The sequence below is a fragment of the Lonchura striata genome, chromosome 2 (genome assembly GCF_046129695.1).
Source record: "Lonchura striata isolate bLonStr1 chromosome 2, bLonStr1.mat, whole genome shotgun sequence".
Classification (NCBI taxonomy): Eukaryota; Metazoa; Chordata; class Aves; order Passeriformes; family Estrildidae; genus Lonchura; species Lonchura striata.
Window position 1 is genome coordinate 51173182 of NC_134604.1, and position 17309 is coordinate 51190490.

Consider the following 17309-nt stretch of genomic DNA (forward strand, 5'->3'; position numbering starts at 1 on the left):
GAAATTCCTGTGTTTTAGCATGTCTTAAGTAATGATTAAGAATTCAACTTTAAAGAAGTTCAGAAATTTAATAAAGAAATTGCACCAAATCCAGTCATTTTCATTCCTGTAAATTTTATGCATACCATAGGCATGTTTTCAGAGCTAATTTATTCTTCACTTTGGGGAATGTCCATCAGGTCTTTGGGCTATACAGTGACAAATATTGATTATAATCAATGTTTTATACTTGCATGTACTAACTAATAACTAATTTTATTAGTTATCTGTCTGTCTTCCAAAGTGACTGCAAGTCAACATTAGTGTCAAATTACTAAAATGATGTTCTGATTTCTAAGATAAAGTAACAGTAGTGTTCCTGTTCCATTTTTTTTTTCCAAATTATTCATACTATAAATTTTAGTCTAGAAGTCATTATGTTGAAGACCAGTAATATCTAGAAAATACAAAAGAAATACATGTACACTATATGGGCTATGTATTTTTTTTGGTTGAAAAATAGACTCATTTGGAATGTTGATACTTTCATTGTTATGTATTGCGGTTGTATCGTGTAGTTGATTAAAGTTAGATTACTTGTAGTTGGGATAAAAATAGTGAGTTATTATCCAGATACTAATTAAATTTTTGCCAGTTATTTCTATTACTCACTCTCTGCTAAATGTACAGTCCATCTTGACAATCTGAATGTCAGATAAGTTAAAAACTTGGAATTTAGCAATGATCAGAAAGAAGGTCATAACTTAGAGGGAGGAGAAATTAGAAAGAACACGTCCCATTTTGCTCTTGTGCAAGTGTTTAGAAGGTGGAGAAAAGTGATTTCTAGTAACAGATAGATTTGTGAAAATCCAAATCTGTTGATATCCTGTTCATTAATGGATGAATAAAAGATAATTAAATTATCTGCTGCAAATTATAGTCTAGTTCTCCCCACAAAATGTAAAATCTATGAAATAACTGTTGTCATTATATCTTTTCTTTTTGTGGACACTACCAAGTTGAGAGGATCACGGTAACATAAAGCTTTTTCTCTCCTAAATTATATTGTTAGCAATGAACATATAAAGTCTCCTTTGCATAGCATATCATGAGGATTTCTTAGATTTCTGCCAAAGAGAATGTTTGAGCTCCTTTATGCTTGCTTATTTAATGGTCTTTGAATATTTATTCATAATGTGTTAGACAGTGGTACCAGTCAGTTGTCGGCTTCAAAGAATATGCCTTTCGGAAGCAATACATATGATCACGTATGTAAATCTGAATTTACAAATTTCTGCAGGTCTTCATAATATTGAACTGCAATTGTGCCCATATGGTAGAAACTGTAGAAAAGCGACTGCATGTTTGTTTTTGTATTATAATCAGTCAAGTACAGTGATAAAGTATCCATTATTAATACCACGCTTTCTTTTTAATATCAGTAACAGTCTTCAGATGTTTACTTTTTGTGTAGCAGACAATTCTGAGGTACAAAACTTAAGTATTTTGTTGAATTAAGTTCAGTATTCACTGGACTCTCTGGGTGTGAGAACTCCCTTGATTTGGGGTGATAATTTGGCCTTAGAATGAAAAAAAAATGAATTATTACATGTGGAAAAGATCTCCAAGATCAAATCCAAATTTTGCCAATCACCACTAGGCCCACTAAATTGTATCAAAAAGTGCCACATCTGCTCACTTTTTGAACACTTCAGGGATGGTGATTCCACCATTTGCCTGGAGAGGCTGTTCCAATGCTTAACCTCTCTTTCAGTGAATAAACTTGTCCTAATGTCCATGTTTTGATGAAGTGCTGGGACACAACACAAGTGCGCATCGTGCCCCTGTTGTACTATAGTTATTATTATAACTATATATTGTATATTATAGTATTGGAAAGAAATACTTTATCTTCAAAGATGATGTGCCACCCAAAAACATTCATCTAATGCCTTGGTCAGCACCAGGGTGCTACCTGTGGGATTTAGTGTTCTGTTACCTTGCTCAACACATAGAGCATAAAGGTGAGAGAGGACTCTCTCTGACAATTGACTGTCTTTTCATCTGAAAAAAGGACTACACAGTGTTACCTGTGAGTCATTATCACAGCTACTTTGTACAGTATCACAGTTCTGCATCACAGTACAAACTCTGCTATCACTGTGCTGTAACAGTACATTTAGCCCCATGCCTTGCCTCTGGCACAGAGTAATGCATAATGGATCTGACGAAACTTAAAAAAGAAAAGAAAAAGAGAAAAAAAAGAGCCCCAAAGCCAGAGTGCAGCTATTGAAGTTGCAATCCTTCTAGTGAATAAAAGAGTGAAGAAGGAGAGAGGACTCTCCTGACCCTTACAGGTGAATTCTTTACATTCAGAAATGTGAAAATTCTCTTACTCACCTTGCTGTGTTAAAACAAGGGTACATATGTCTTGAAATAACTAGTGGATTTCTGGGACTTTTCCTCACCGTTAGAAAGACTTCTGTCTTTCTAATGCTTGGCACAACCTGCTTTGCACACTGCAAATAGAGAGAGATAGTCAGAAAACAGTTACAGAATTTGTTAATGTATATTGCACTATTAATGTTTTTTTTAGAGGCAAGAGGATTCAAAACAATCTCTACTTTAAAGCTAAATATGACAAAATAGGATCAAAATTACTTTTTAAAGACATTCTAAGTTTTTTTAATATGTGTAATATATTTTAACTCTATTAAGGAATAAACCAATGGAAACTTTATTTAAAGTATCTTGAAATAGTAGTTTATATTTTAGACATTTATTGAAGATCTACTGCTCTAATCAGCAGCTGTGATACTTCATCTTTGTTAAAACCCTGAATTCCTTGCGTTCTCTTTTCATGACTAGGAATAATGCTGTTTTCACTTCCTAAGGTTGGCAGGAGCCTGAAACAACTTTGTAGCTGTCTATTCTTGTGCACCAGAAGTGAGAGTCAAATCTTTCTTTCTTTGGGAAAAAGTGTTGCTTGAGGACCAAAGCCATAAAGATCACAAAGACTTTGATAACATGTCACCTAAATATTAGTGGGCTGTTTTTTCAGTGTGTGGACTCAGTGCAGAGAACAGGTCCCTCTGAGAGCACATCCATTCCTCCAGAAGGCTATCAAAAATTGCACCATTGTGGTCCACAGCTAAAATCTCATTTTATTCTGATCTTGTTCTGGTGCCACAAATACTTATACACATGGTTAAGTTAAATTTCACTTACATGATTAGGCTCATGGACTACAGTGGGTCTATGGGAAAGAATTTGGCAGTTCTGTTCGCAAGCCTGAGTTCAGAACTTGTAGGGAAACACTTCTACAGGGCCATCAGACTGCCTCAGCAGTGCTTAGATATTAGTTTAATCAAAGAACTGTATGCCATTATCCTAGGATCTGTGTCAAGCTGTGGATTAGGTTTATAAAAAAAAAAACTACAAAAGCTCCTGCTGGTTGAAAGATTATGAGTATTTAGCTACATTACTGCTGTTACAGGCATGAACACGTCTTTTCAGTATTTTTGAATTATAGCACTTTACAATTAGTTGTGTCCATCTAGTTATAAATTAGACTAAAGTTAAAGCCCAAGTTGTTTTTTTTTTTTTTTAAATACTACTGGTATTGTTATTGGTTTTGACTGTATAACATCAACTGTAATACAGTTCTCTAAACTGGTCCCAAAGAGTATGTCAATAAAAGACATTGTAGTTAGTAAAAACTAAAAACATTAAATGAAGGAAATTCACAGAGCACCAATAGCCACCAGTAACTGTCATTATGTTAAACCTTTTAATTTCTCCTAACAGCAAGAATAGTATTGTGAGAACATGAGATAATACACATGAAAAGAAGAAAAGAACTTCTATTTGCAAAAAGTGCAGGGAAGTTGTTCCTATAAGTCATTCTATTAAAGAAGAGCAATTATTACACTCTAGCAATGCAAATGTAAAACAGAAAGTCTTTCAGGATCATTGTTAGCATAATATATTGTCAGTATATATATATTTTGTTTTCCCATGTATCTTCTTTTTTTTTTTTTTTTTCTTTTTTTTTTTTTCTTTTTTTTTTTTTTTTTGGAACTGCATGGTATTTGGTTAAAGAGATTGTGCATCAGAATTTGGCACTTAAGGAAAAGTATTTTTTTATATTGTTCAAAGATGACCTCTGCTTTTAAAAGGCTTGATCTGCACTTTTTCATCTGTTTAGAAGCATACATTTCTGGTTAAGAAATTGAAGACAATCTCTTTGTCTTTTTCCTAAGCTAGGAAGGTTGAGATAAAAAAGAATGCCTGCTTTAAAAGTCACACATGGCTGTAATTTAAGATTTTTTTACCTCATTGTCCATAACAGTTGAAAGAAACCTTCAATGAAAGTTTATTAACTAGGCCAGTGCCTGAGGCAATAAAGGTTCATTTATTACCAGTTTCTTGGCTGTTTTTCTTCTTCTATTTTTCCGTTAAACTCATAGCGTAAGATAATACTTCACAAAATTAAACCTTTGACCTTCTGTGGAGTTAAGTCGCCTTTGATTAGATAAAGTAACAATTTATGGTCCAGCATGAGGTTGCACATGAAATGAATAATGCAACAGAGTGAATGAGAACCGAGAATCTATTGCTTTTGAAAAGATGACTGTTGTTTAAGAAAGAATGTTCTCTCTTAATTGTATTGTATTGTTGCTGTGTGCATTCCAGTAGGATTTTAAATGGTTGCTGAAAACTGCAGTATAGCCAGGCAGTTATGCAACATACATTTTTTAATTCTGTCACAATTGCACCAAGCCAATAATAAATTCACAGATTACAAAACCCCATGAAGCTGTAACAGTTAGTAATTTGTTGTGGTATTTGAAATGCACTTTTTACTCTTTGGTACGAAGGAATATATACACTAGAAAGAATAGCTTCATGGAATGTAAGTCAATCAGTTCCATAAATGGCAAATATTAGTGATAAAATAATTACATTTGCACATTTTTAAAGCATTGTTTGACCTGCTAGTGGATGTATTTTAAAAAGTTCATTGTTAATAAAACAAAAGGACACCACTGCTTTCTACATCAATGCTTTATTTCTGCAACTGTGTTATTAATTGTGAAGGCACATCTTAACTAGCAAGATATTTAGATTCAAGTGTTGCTGTGGAAATCTAGCTCTTTTGCATGTTTATCTTAAATGCTATACCCAGGCCTCAAAATTCATATTACAAGTTAGGAGTAGTTACAGGAGAAAGGTCTGATTAGACTGATGAACAACAGATGGTTTGAGCTTCACATATACTGGTTTTCTCCCAGTGCAAGACTGTCAGTTTCAGTTTAGTTGCACCAATCTAAACCATGGATGATTTTTTTCCTAAGTACTCCTTCTTTAGCAATATTTAAAGTGCAGGTTTGTTTGTTTGTTTGTTTGTTTGTTTGTTTTCATTAATATGATACCTTTAATAATAGACCTTTAAGAGATACTAAAAAATTATCTAGATGAGCAGTTTATGCTGAACCATCTAGCAATCAATCAAATATAGCTATGGGGACCAGACAAGAATTTTTTTGATTATCCCAAAATAACATGTGATGAAATTTTTAGGGTATACAAAGCTTGTTGTTTTGGATCAATCCAGACAGCTTAGCAGAAATAAGGCTTCTGGATAACTGTGAGATTCTGGACATACATTATACATAAAGAATTCTTCTAGTTAAACTCAGTATATTTTAGCAGAACATTATGGTGAAGTTCTCCTTTCTGCAATCCAGTCTATGTAATCAGACCTCTGTCCTCCTGCAGATTGCTTTCCCCTTCTTGTTTTATGTATCACACTATATAAAACACCCATTAGATCAGAGACTAAGGTTAGGATCCTATTTCATTTGAAGTAAGTAGGCAGCAGCATAATAAGCTACCAAAAACTTGTACCTGGACTGCTAAAACCCATGAAACAAGTGCAATAACCTACAGTGATCAGGGTCAGGTCCTAGAAGGTAAACCTGCCTTTCTTTCTAAGGCAGATTGTTTTCAGATTTTAGTAGAAATTTTGCCAAAGAACCAAAATATGAAATCTGGTATTAAATCAAGAAAGGGCTTGATTTTTTTTCAAGTGAGTAGCATTAAAATAAACTAGAAGAAAAAAGGATTAAGCATTCATTTGAAATAATGAAAGGAGTTCTTTCAGAATTGAGATGAAATTTGGAACTCCTCCCATGCAGTCAGTAAAGCATTTCTGCAGAATTAACTTTCCAGCAAATATATGAAATTAAATGTTATACACTGCTGACAGTTGTATTTTGGTTTTCTGCCTGTTCTGTGATGACAAAGGTAAAGTTTCTTGAAAATGTTGTAAAAGTCCTAATGAAGGATCTTGCATAAATACATACATATTACTGAATTTTGTAAGTATATATATAAATCTATCCATCTATATAGATATATCTATATATATATATCTATGTAGACATATATGAAATAAAATATAAGTGAAGTGAATAGTTGCATTAAGGAAATTATTGGAATGACTGTTAGGAATTGTTATTATTCTTAGGCATAATTATGTGAAGGAAGTTAAAAGTGAATTAAGATCAAGTATTTAAATAATTCTGTAATTTGTCCCAGGATGAAGTTTAGGCATGCAATTAAAAAATATATATTTTGATACATATTCAAGGCTGAAAAACTTCCACTCACAGGTAATTTTCTATTTTGCTTCACAAATAGGGTGTGTTGTAAGCTGCTCACCCCTTCAAAACTGAAAGTTTTAAGACCTTTCTCTTAAGGCAGGCAGGCAATACTATTTGTTGCAAGGCAGAAATCCTGGATGTGATTTAGTGCCCACCAGTAATTCCTATATGTTTCAAAAACCTGTCATGATATATGACAGCTCTCTTGGGGACTTTGCTTTTAAAACAGAATTGTTTTCTGAAGATGCTGGGCTTTTTTGTCATTGTTTTCTGTTTTGTTCACTCATTTTTCAGCATCAGAGACCACACATACTGGGCATACTTCTGGTCTCATTCTCACCCACGAAATTCTGACTTCAGTAGAGTTGCACGGGTGTAAATTAGACTAGGACTTGGCAGGAGAAAGCTTATGATTATATTTGGCAGAGACAGCAGGCTGCAACTTTATTAACATAATTAACAGCTACAAACACACCCAACAGGCCAAAGTAATCTAGTGACAGAAGAGAGAAGGTCTTAGTAGGAAAGGATCCTTCGCGCTCTCTTTTGGTGCTCTGCTTCTTGTTCCTGAGTTCCTACTAAGGCTTGGCGAGTGTTCAATTGAGCTGTAATTCAAATTCATACAGCTCCTGCAAGACACCTTGAACAGACTTTTGCTGATGAGTCTATAGGAACTGTCAGCAATACAGAGATTACTTCAGAAGCATGATGGTTGAATCGAACTTTACTTTCTGATGTTTTGCTTTTTGAATTAAATTGTTGGACAAGATTAATTGCATGCAGTAAGAGATTTAAATGAATGGCTTTATAAAGCATTAAAGTTCTAAGTATGTCACATGGGAAAGAAGCTGTAAGGTTTAAATGAATAAATGTATTTAATGCATAAAATGTCTAGGCTAATTTTTTAATTCCTTTACAAACATATTGAAAAACCATACTTTATTCATCCATCTTAGTTATACTGCTGTGGTTTTGGTAATTTAATATTCCTGCTCTTTGCTAATCTTCTGGTTCAACAGAAGTAAACAATAGGTTTCATAAATTAAAAATACGCTCCTCAGAACATGCTTCTAAAGATAAAAAACAAGGCTGTAAACATTTATGACTGAAACAAACTAGATTGTTCAAATACTGCCATGATGTATCATGTATATCAATATGGCACTGATATCAGTTAGAATGCAAACAAGGTTTTAAATGATGTGCCCCTTCATTTCAGCTGGAGAATCCACTTTACACCATCTGCCTATCAGATGGTTAGGAACCAGGACTGCGTATTAATGCCACATGTTCGATTTTCATTCCTCTTGTAATGGTTAGATTCATATTGCTAATAGCTGTGCATGAGCACTGTCGATGAAATTTGTGTGACGATGGAGTGATGAGATATTTATAAAGCTGCCTGTCTCACTGCATAATCAGCAGGAAGAATGCCAGACATAAACAACTTATCAATTTCAGAATATTAATGACAACTACCATTGCCTTTAATCCACTGAATATTTTGGCCTGAATACATTTAACTGTTCAAATAATATTTGTAAAGAACAAAAAATTCTTATGTGGCTGTCTGGTATGATCCTTATTTCTTTCATTTCAGTTGACTTTGTAGTTTACATTTTGTTTTCTCATTTTTGAAGGTAACATATCTGTAGTGTAGAGAAGTGTGCACTTAGGAAATTCCTTGGCTACTTGTTGTAAGAGTAAATTAATATTAAATAATGTTTACTTCAAAAAGCTTTTTCAAAGAATACGTTTTTAAAAAATCCCAAGTATTTCCCTGGGTATATACCCATACTGTAACTTTAAAACTTAGTATTTTAAAATACAAATAATGATATATTGTTGTATTAACTTCTGTTTATAGTATATTTGCCTGCCTATACTAGTGAGATAAGAAAGATAAGTTGGTCTCTGTGCTGAAGTTCTGCATTGTACCACACCCCAGTACACCACAGTGCACCAGTGGTTATAAAGCAAGTGGCTCTGATAACTGGCTTTGGGCCTCCCTTGCCACTGGCTTTGCTATATCATCACAGTCAGGTGACAGGAAAAAGCAGTAGTAAAGGAGAAACTGTGCTGTAGGCTGGAATTGCTGTGAGGACTGGCATTAAACTAGAATTCTGAGCATTAATCTTTCCATTTCCCTCCTTACTTATGCCAGTGCTTACATGAGACACGCATTTCAGATTTGCATGGTTTCCATTAATTGCTGTATAGCAAACTAATAATTTTAGTGACTTCTGTGACTGTATAAGAGAAATAATGAAATTACTAGTTTAATTTTTACTGTTTAAAATTATTATTTTTTGCTACAAGCATTATCTTGCAAAAATCTTACTACAGAACTAAGCAATTTGTATTTTAGTTTCTCAGTCCCCATCCAAAGAGATGCACCAAAGCATACTCTTTTTTTTGCAAATTTTGTAGCACAAGAGAGTTTTTATTTCAGGAGTTCTGCATCCAGGTCATTATTCCAATGAAAGAAAATAATTTCAGGTTGTGTCACAATGCCTATGTCCAGCATCTCTTTAGTATGTAATTTACCCCAGTACTTGAAAGCTCTTCAAAACTGCTGGTCTAAAAGTGTAGTCACAACCAAAAATTTGGGGCCTGCTGTTGTAGTAATTGAATATAATGTAGCAGAATATTCCTCCAAAGAATTGTTCTTTAAAAATGCTAGTTTTAACTTCTCAGGGATGTATACATATATTAAAAAAGGAAGTATAGGTTATTGTGTTGTTTAATGAACACCGGATGCAAACCAAAGTTCAGAGGTGCACCATCCCTTTTTCTGTGGCCAAATTTAGGGACTGTAACCAAATTTGTGTAATGTATGGCTTCATATCCTTCCTCTAAGGTAAAAATATAATTGGATGCAATCCATGTTATTGTCAATACCTTTTTAAAATCAGAACATGCACATTTTGTGATAGTAGCAGAAGCTAAAATAAAAGTAAAACCTCATATTTATTCAACTTATCATTTATTTTTGGCTTTTGGTACATCTTCTACCTGAAACAGCACTTTTGTAAAGAATATTGATCTGTAATTATCACTTGGTCAGTAATTGTCGTTACACTTGGAGGTGTTGGAATTCAGCATGTGAGGAGGGTCGAGAGGCTGGAACTGTTTGCTAATCTTTTATGTGATCATGCAAAGCAATAAGGAAGAACAACCTTCAGTCAAGCAACAATATATTCAAAGGCACCTCTTATGCCATCTCATAGATTTCCTGATGTCTGCTCACCTTCTGCTTTTTCCCTGCTGGAATTTGCCTTCTGTGCCTCCCCATCACTAGCCAAAAACATGGCAAAGGTGAACTTGTTTTCCATGTAAGGAGTCAAAGGAGACAACAAGAGACCCTGGGAAGCAATGGTGCTAGCAATATTTACCTCAGCAGCCTGGGATTATTTGCTTATTTTGTCTTTCCTGCTAAATTGCACTCTTCCTATGCTAGACAGCAGCCTTAGAATAGTAAATTGTGGAGTTAGTTCCTCTTGAGATCCATAGGACACTTCACACCTCTCAGAGTAGCTGAAAATCAGACTAACGGGCACCTTTAATTACAGGGAGGTTTTCAAGCCTTCTCCACATTCAAGGCAAGAATCTTGATTCAAAATGACTGAGGGTCTGTTCTCTTCATGTGGCATCACAGGCTGAGGGCTGAGAGTGCATCAGTGCATTAAACTTTCCTGCTTTATTGCCTTCTCTTTTATTTCTTAGATTTAGTTCTCTGTCATTTCCATCTCTGCCGCCTGCATCATTTGTGCAGGGGAGGCAGCTCTTGTGACGTTTTGGCACTGGCTTCTCGCTGCTGCCACCCAGGCTGGGGCAGAGGGATTTGGGTGGGCAGCAGCAGGGCTTGGGGACCACAGGAGAATTACCCAACTCAGGGAAGAGGGCAAAAACTGACACGTGTGACTTTGATTAAAGGCTGCTTGTAATTTTGAGTTTTGAAGGCAGCTGGAAAACTGGACTAGTTCTCCAATTGCTCTTGAGAAAGAGAAATTTTCCTGGGTTTGTAGAACATTCTTGTAAATGGCTGGATGGCATAAACTTGGTTTGGTAGGAAGAGCACTTGAGTTGCCCATAGGTGGCTTTGGGATTGGTATTAAATGGGTTAATACTTCCTTTTCTCATTGATAAATACTTTAATGCCTTCAAATCTGGGGAGAGCAGAATAATGTTCTGCATTATTTTTTTTTTCTAGAAATGCTTCCTAGAAAAACTACATTTCCTTGCTATTATGTATGAAATGAGAAATGCCTGAGTTCTATAATCTATTACTCATAAACAGAAATTATAGACCTGTTATTTCTGTTTTCTTTAGCATGTCTAAAATTAAAGATCTAATGGGAACTTTTTCCTTAGTATGGTTATGTACATATTCACCAATTCATAGTAGGACATTCGGGACACCATTTTGAAACTAAATTAGATTTTTGACTGCATGTATTTGTAGCTGCATCTAGTTGTGATTTTATTATGAATGCACTTAGTAGACACCAAGTTAAAGTTTAGATGAATGTATAGGAGTAATTATCTAAATATGATGTGAAACATTTTACTTGAAAAAGTTGATGATTTTCAGAACTAGCAAGAGAAATAATACACTGCAGTGCTCTGTTTTTAAGTAACAAGCATGAAGGAATAATAACAGTCCCTACAATAATGGAGTCTCATAGAATAAGGAATTTAAATTTTTTTTCATATTTCTTTGCAGGTCTGACAGCAGCAGCTGCAGCAGCAGCAGCTGCCACCAATGCTGCCATAGCAGAAGCAATGAAAGTGAAAAAAATCAAATTGGAAGCTATGTCCAACTATCATGCAAATAATAACCAGCATGGAGCAGACTCTGAAAATGGAGATCTGAATTCAAGTGTTGGTAAGTTTCAGACATAGCATTATTTTATGTCCATAATACTGAGATATTTTATTAAAATAGTGATCTTTCTGAACTTCCTTTCTGAAGTCCTTGATTTGGTGTAAAAAGTTGCATATTTGTTTTCCTTTTCATAATGTTTTTAGTTTTATTTTGTACCTGACCTTTACACCAGCATTCAGTGTTGTTGTTACTATTACAAAAACATTCTTTTCTTCACAGGCTACTTTTGCAGACTCCAGTTAATATTTTCCATGAAAGAAAGTGGTTTGATTGCTTAGAGTTCATTTTTCAAAGTACAGGTGGAGTGACAGATGATGGTGTCAAAGTGAAATTTAACAATGTCTCCTGCTCAGTGTGCTGGGTATTGACTTTAGGTAATTCAGAACACAAGCTTGAAAGCAAAATATTTCATACTTTCATGTGCCCTGTGACAAAAGGAAAACATACATACACAATAAATTCTGCCATGCTCTGCAGTTCCTATCATATTTTATTTTAATAAACACGTTCTTAAAATGTAGTTAACATTTTTTTTCCATTTCTTAAGCAGCCATCAGCAACTCTTGTTCCTTTTCAAAAAAGAATTGTTTCAGTATACTTTATTCATTTGTTTGGACAATTTGTTTTGCTAAAGCATACTTCAAAGCTAGGATAACTTTTGTTGTTGTTGATTAAATCTTTAATCATCTGTGTGTGTCTGCTGTAAAATGTTTTGTTATGCCATTTCATTGTATTGGATCCTTTTATCATGTTGAGACAGTATTAACTCAGCAAAGAAATTCAATGACAAGAGGTACGTTCAGAAGACTGCAGGGAAGATTGGTGTATACTGGAATAAAATGGCCTCAGATAGGCTTTTTGTTTTTATTTTGGCCCTTTGTCTAGATTTTTTTTTTAATCTTCTAAATACATTTGGAATTAATCTTAGAGGGTCTGTACTAGCCTTAACATAAATAAATACAGGTTTGTGAACAGTGTTTCTGTACAGTTCAGTAGGCATCGGTAGGGTATTATTTAGAAATAATATGAATTGCAATTCAAAGAACAAGTTCACTTGGGTACATACTACTGTAAATAGCAACAATATGCATGCATTCCTGAATAAGGAGATTATATGACTGGTTTTGTTTTCCTTTTAAATAAAGGCTTTAAGAATACCTCTATGATGGTGAAGAAAATAGTCTTAAATTACTGAGATACCAACATATGCAATTCCCCTAATACAAGTGTAGCGATTGTTCGCTTGGAGAGAAAACATGAGAGGGTAGAGAGCAGGTGTCTTTGCAACCTGGGAGGAGGAGATAGGTACAAATGAAGTAGAAGGACCAGTTGGCCTCTAGCACACTAGGAGAAAAGTGAAGTAATGAGAAAGGGTGAAAAGTATAAATACAAGCCGAGAAGATAAAGAATGTACTAGAACTAGAAGCTAATTTAGATTTTCAGGCTTAGATGAATCCATTATGTGAAATAAAAAGTTCAAATGCAGGTTTGTGGAGCTGCTATGCTACTTGGCAGTTCTAGTTATAAACCACATATGCATCCATGGGGATGGAAAAGTTAACAGATTATTTGGAAAACAAAGTATTATGGAAAACCACACTGAGTATTTGTAGAAGAGTGGATAGAAGGAATAGCTGAACTTCCTCTGAATAAAAAAGAAAAAATATCTATTTTGAAATCCTTATTTTAGACATAATTTAGATAACTAATATGCTCTTAGACAGCCTAATCATTTTCCCTATTTAAGAAAATACATTCTAACTATTCTAGTAGGGCAAACTTAGTGAAGCAAGATTATTTATTGTCATTGTCAAAATTTCCTCTCAGCCCCTTAACTTACTTGTTAGCTTCAGTTAATTTCCCAATTTAACTGAATGAAGAATTGAGTTAATTTTGTTCAGAAAAAAAATGGCTCTTCTGAGTAGAGTGAATAGTTTTCCAGTTGTCTCCATTCCATGAGGAATGGTTCTGAAAATACAGTTTTCTTGTCTGTTAATCTTGTCTTGAGCTGCACCCTTCATACAGAGGATTTCTCAAGAACAATTTGATTTATTTTCTTTTATAGTGAACCATGTCTAGTGTCCAGTGTTGGTTATGCATATGGAATCAGAGAAGTGACTCCTACTGCTACTAATGTCAGGGTATTATTAGGTTCATGAAGAGTTAAGTTCTTTGTTTATTAGTTGCATTTTTGAAAATTAGAACACTGTATTATCTTGACAAAACCTCATATTTCAAAGGTGTTGCTCATAGTAGGTACATACACTTTCTTCTCCCGCATTTTTTTCAGGAGTGTGTTTATTTATATATTTTCAAATAAAAATTATCAAGTCCATATACCATTAATGTTTTAAATTATAGCTTGCTAGGGAAGAATATAAAATATTACATTACTGAATGTTGGCAGGAGGAAAGAATGAAACAAAAGAAAACAACCTGATTTTAGTTTATATTTTAAATTAGCTTATGTGCCTGACCAAACTGAAAAGGAACAAATGATCCAACCAGGCTAAAAGCTTAACTGATTAATCCTAGTCCATATGTAGCAGGAATGATGGTGGGCGTGGATTGACCATCCTGTGCTCCAATGCCTACATAAAGGTGGATAAATAAAATAAGGGCCCTTATTTTATTTATCTTATCATATTGACATGTCAGGTTTACTTCTGAATTGTCTTGCTTTTTGGTTTTAATAAAATGCTTAATGTGAATTACAGAAGTAATTCTTGTAGTCAAATGTTTTATAATTATACAGAGCACTACACAAATTTATGAACTTGGTCCTTTGAAGCAATGGCCAAAAGGTTAGTGAATGAAGGGAGTTAAAGGGAGCCAATGATACTAATAAGTAATTATTTTTATATCTCTCTGTTTTGCTGGTAACCTTGAGCTTGCATCCTTCCACCAGAATTATCATTTTAGAAGGGGGAGGGAAAAAAAAAAGAAATTACAGAGGAATCAGAGTGAGGTATTAGCACACTGAGTAAAATATATGGCTGCAACGCCTTTCTCCCCCAACCACAATCAATTGGATTCTTTTAGTTTAATATTTACTTGCTAAGATGAGATGCTAGTCTGCATGGTGATAAACAGTCTGCTACTGGCATCTGAAGGTGACCTGTCAGTTCATATGGACAAATCTCCTGCTTACTGAAATGTACAAAATAAATCATTAAAGCAGGCAGGTGCTCATTCCCAGATTTAAATCACCATAGATTTATGATTTGAATTAATGCTTCATTTGGTCATAGAAATAGATGCTGAGACAAATGATATGCAGTGGTTTGGGCTTCCATACTGTAGCCATCCTAATATTGATTACTGAGATGTCTTTGCAATCTCTTGTTTATATCAAGTACTGTCTTGTGACAGCTCGGCTGATATGAGCTACATTGCAGATAAGAAGGAAAAATGTCCCAGGTTCTTTTTAGTGGCAATCTTACATACAACATGCAGGGTAGATAAATTATTGGGGTTTTGTTTAAAAAATGAATTCCGTAGGGCAGCAAAGGGAAAAGAAAGATTATGCAGTGTGTTGGGGAGTTTTTTGTTGATTTGGTGGTTTGTTTTTTGGTGGGTTTGTTTTTTTTTTTTTGTTTAGTTTTGTTTTTTAAATTAATTACGGAATGAAAAGAAAGTGAGTGTCAAGGTCAAATTTTAAATTTCACTGATGAGTTTCTACTTTTTGTCATATTAACATCTTAGTGTAATACTAGGATCAGTTGTATGTTTATATCTGATGCTCTGAAGCAATGGATAGGTAAAGCAGCTCAATCATTTCCTCTCTGCTTAAGTACTTACTGCCCTGCTGTCCTACTTCATTAACCTGCAGTAGCAGAAGATAAAAGCCTTTGAAAATAAATACCTTTTAAAAGCTATTTTTGTGAGCTAGAGTTTGCTATCTATAACTTGGTAGGAAGTGAAGAACAGTCCGTATACTTTTGCTTCCCGAACATTTTATATAATGAAAACACTATGCATATACTTTAGGGAATACTCAAAGGATTTGTTAAGACCTTTGCCACTTGCTAAAATATGACTCATAAAACTTGTAAACAACTATCAACAATAGTAAATTACTTGCTTAGTAGGAAATGAGTTCATATCTATTCAAAATGTGATCTCAAAACAGATGTCCCAAGAAAATGTCATTGTTTAAACGACATTCATACAAAAAAAATGCTATTATCTTTAAGGAAGTGAAGCAATTATGAAGACTTTGGTGTTCTTAATTTCTAAACACAGTTAGGAAATACAAGGCAACATTTTACACTTGGCTAGCATGTTAATCCATAAACAACCACAAAATATGTTGAAAATTAGGAGATTTTCTTGGCATGTTAGGTTTCCTCTTCATCTGCATTACCTTGCAATATTTAAAATTATGAGACAAATACAAGGCTTCCTGTGATGTGTTCAAAAGTAACGCTTGCTTGTATACAATTCTTTTTTTTCATCCAGAATCAGAGATAAAATGATTTAGATGAAATTATTTTTCTCCGGTGACCTTGCCCAATAATAGAACAGTACAAAATGCAGTAATTTCCTTTTTCTAAACACACGTGTCTATTTTAAGGGAAAGAAATACTTTTATGGTTTCAGGAAAAAGTCTTGGAGACCTTGAAAAAGCAAATAAAAGGAAACAGAAAATGCAGGCCACCGAGCACAGCTCTGCAGTTGCACATCTGATTCTCTGCCTTGGCAATGTTAATGAACCTCAAATCCTCCCTATAATTAGATGAGGGAATTGCTTATATTTTCAAACAGATGATGCTGCTGTAATGAAACGATTGGAAACGATTGACAGGGAACTTAAAAGTGTCTACAGTAGTCATTTAGTTTCCGGGTTTTGGGTTTGGGATTTTTTTCCTTCTTCTTCTTTTTTTTTTTTTTTTTTTTTTTTTTTTTTTTTTTTTTTTTTTTTTTATGTAAAAGAAGATTGGTTGTACATACAGGTCCTAGGAGAGGTAGTAATTTACACAGAATGCTATGACAGGTGTCTTTGTATAGGATGGAAATAAAATGGAAGACAGAGGAATGATGGGCAGGCATGGCAATTTTTTGGGAGGGGGTGTCCTGTGTTTATTCTGCCTGGGTTCTTTAAAAGGGGCCGAGACTCAAGAGATGGATCCGGATTGAGTGCACAGCTGTAACTGCTGATGAGCTAATTGCTCCTTATCTCTCAGCCCCATTCATCTTCATTTTTTACCAATTACTGAGAATTATCTGTGTTCTCAGTTGGATATGAGAGTTAATCCTTTTTGGTTAAGCTGGCAGTACTGTGAGCAGATTCCAAATCATAGGGTGAAAAAGCCAGAGCAAGCTTGTTCTCAAACTCTCTCCAGTTCAATGACAGTATCACTAGTTCATAAGAATTTTTCTATTGTTTAACATATTAAACACAGGATTTTTTTTTTTTTTTTTATACTTTTATACTATTAGTAATATGTATTTTTCTCTTAGCGTGAACTGAATGTGTATATTCCTAGGTGGATGTGTTCCCTTTCTAAAAGTATTGCAAAAATAAAAATAAGACAAACATTAACTTCAGACCAGAAGAATTCTTTGCAGAATGCCAGTGTTTATTTTATGATACATAGCACTTCTTTTAATGACAAGACTGTGCATGCAACTTTGACATTGTGGGACATAAGACAAATGCTTGTCAGTGACAGATACCTACTTTTGTAAATTTGTTTGAGATCTGTAGGTGAAAAGTGCTGTCTAGGTGCTTGCAAAAGCATAATCATACAGCCTTAAGGACAAATGTGCTA

General features: G+C 34.3%; 1 protein-coding gene across 5 annotated transcripts in view; it reads left to right on the plus strand.

Moving 5' to 3' along the window:
* Window positions 1-17309, plus strand: part of DACH1 (dachshund family transcription factor 1) — a 353160-nt gene that overhangs the window by 172763 nt on the left and 163088 nt on the right. For all 5 annotated transcript variants that reach the window (XM_031504835.2, XM_021548063.3, XM_021548061.3 and 2 more), the window contains exon 3: window positions 11374-11535. In XM_031504835.2, coding sequence (XP_031360695.2) covers window positions 11374-11535 — 162 coding nt within the window. The remainder of the gene's footprint in view (window positions 1-11373; window positions 11536-17309) is intronic.